This window comes from Etheostoma spectabile, chromosome 15 (assembly GCF_008692095.1).
Source record: "Etheostoma spectabile isolate EspeVRDwgs_2016 chromosome 15, UIUC_Espe_1.0, whole genome shotgun sequence".
In the NCBI taxonomy this organism is placed as follows: Eukaryota; Metazoa; Chordata; class Actinopteri; order Perciformes; family Percidae; genus Etheostoma; species Etheostoma spectabile.
The window spans coordinates 31,593,554-31,595,229 of NC_045747.1; the positions used below are offsets into that span (position 1 = coordinate 31,593,554).

A 1,676-nucleotide genomic window follows, 5' to 3' on the forward strand; every position below is an offset into this window, starting at 1 on the left:
TAACTAACTAACTAAAGTTACTAACTAACTAAAGTTACTAACTAACTAACTAAAGTTACTAACTAACTAAGGTTACTAACTTCTATTCTTCTACCACCAGTGCAATTAGGACAGTTTGGACCTGAAGACGAGCCTGTGATTGGAAATGTGTTTGCGGAATATAAAGTGCGTCATGTACGTCACTAATAGAGCCCGACCGATATATCGGCCGATATTAAATTAGGCATTTCCCGATATATCGGTATCGGCATTTATAACGGACAAGCTACGTAACACTAACCCGTTAACTTTAGTTTTACAGTTATTTCTGGAATTTATGGTCAATAAACCTCATTTATAGGAAATTATACCTAATGTTGGAGTTAGAAAAGCAGAAATTAGGAATTATTGAGACTAAAATTAAAGGAATGGATGTTGATGATAATCACAGACTGGAATATGTCAACTTTTACTCAGTACTATTTCAACAACACTTCACTTTGTTTTACAATGCTATAAAATATAATAAGACCCAAAATTAATGAAAGTAGAGATTTGTACTTGGCAAAGAGCGTTGGAATCAACCATGTTATTTTGGGGAATTAAAAAGAACATTGATATAGGACAACATGAGGACAACATGAGGACAACATGAGGACGACATGGGGACAACATGGGGACAACATGAGGGCAACATGAGGGCAACATGAGGGCAACATGAGGACAACATGAGGACAAACTGAGGCACATGAGGACAACATGAAGACAACCTGAGGACAACATGAGAGCCACATGAAGACAACATGAGGACAACATGAGGACAACATGAGGACAACATGAGGGCAACATGAGAGCAACATGAGGACAACATGAGAACCGCATGAAGACAACATGAGGACAACATAAAGACAACATGAGGACAACATGAGGACAACATGAGGACAACATGAAGACAACATGAGGGCAACATGAGGGCAACGTGAAGACAACATGAGGACAACATGAGGGCAACATGAGGACAACATGAGGGCAACATGAGGGCAACGTGAAGACAACATGAGGACAACATGAGGACAACATGAGGGTTAAAGAAGCTGCCTCCGTGTGGACATGTGTTTGGTGTGAACCAGGTCTTGAGTCCCCGTCAGAGGGGGCGCGGCTGGTGCAGACCTGCTGTCTCCGGGCTCAGGGCAGGACTGTGTGTTGCCTTCAGGGGACTCCAGTTCCCCAGAGACGCCTGGACGGCCTTCCGGTGAGCCAGCCGGTGTGTGATGGAGAACCCGGCGTTTCCCTCCAGCTGGGACAACACCACCAGCACCTGCCTGAGAGACAAGGAGCCGTCCTCACATCCAACACAGTAATACAGCTTTATAATATGTCTAGATATAGATCTAGAGATATAGCTAGATATCTAGATCTAGATATATCTAGATATATCTAGATCTATATCTATGTCATATACATATGTTGTCTCAAAAAGGCCAAACAGCTCCTTCTTAACAGCTACACCTGCACACATTAATTAATTTGCTCATGTATTGTCCAAGCCTTGTTGACATTGTCCATATCTGTCCAGCCCAGCTGATGTCTTGTATAAATGTCTTTGTCCTTACGTAACTGTATTGTTGTATTAGTTGTCTAAATTTGTCTTTCCATATCGATGTCTTGTATTAACGTCCGTCCCGACGTGCTGGACC

At 42.3% G+C, this 1,676-nt stretch overlaps 1 protein-coding gene across 1 annotated transcript in view; it reads right to left on the bottom strand.

The window, feature by feature from the left end:
• Positions 1-906: 906 nt before the first annotated feature.
• Positions 907-1,676, bottom strand: part of LOC116702276 (calpain-15-like) — a 14,437-nt gene continuing 13,667 nt past the window's right edge. The window contains 1 exon segment of the mRNA XM_032536430.1: positions 907-1,301. Coding sequence (XP_032392321.1) covers positions 1,124-1,301 — 178 coding nt within the window. The 3' untranslated portion in view covers positions 907-1,123.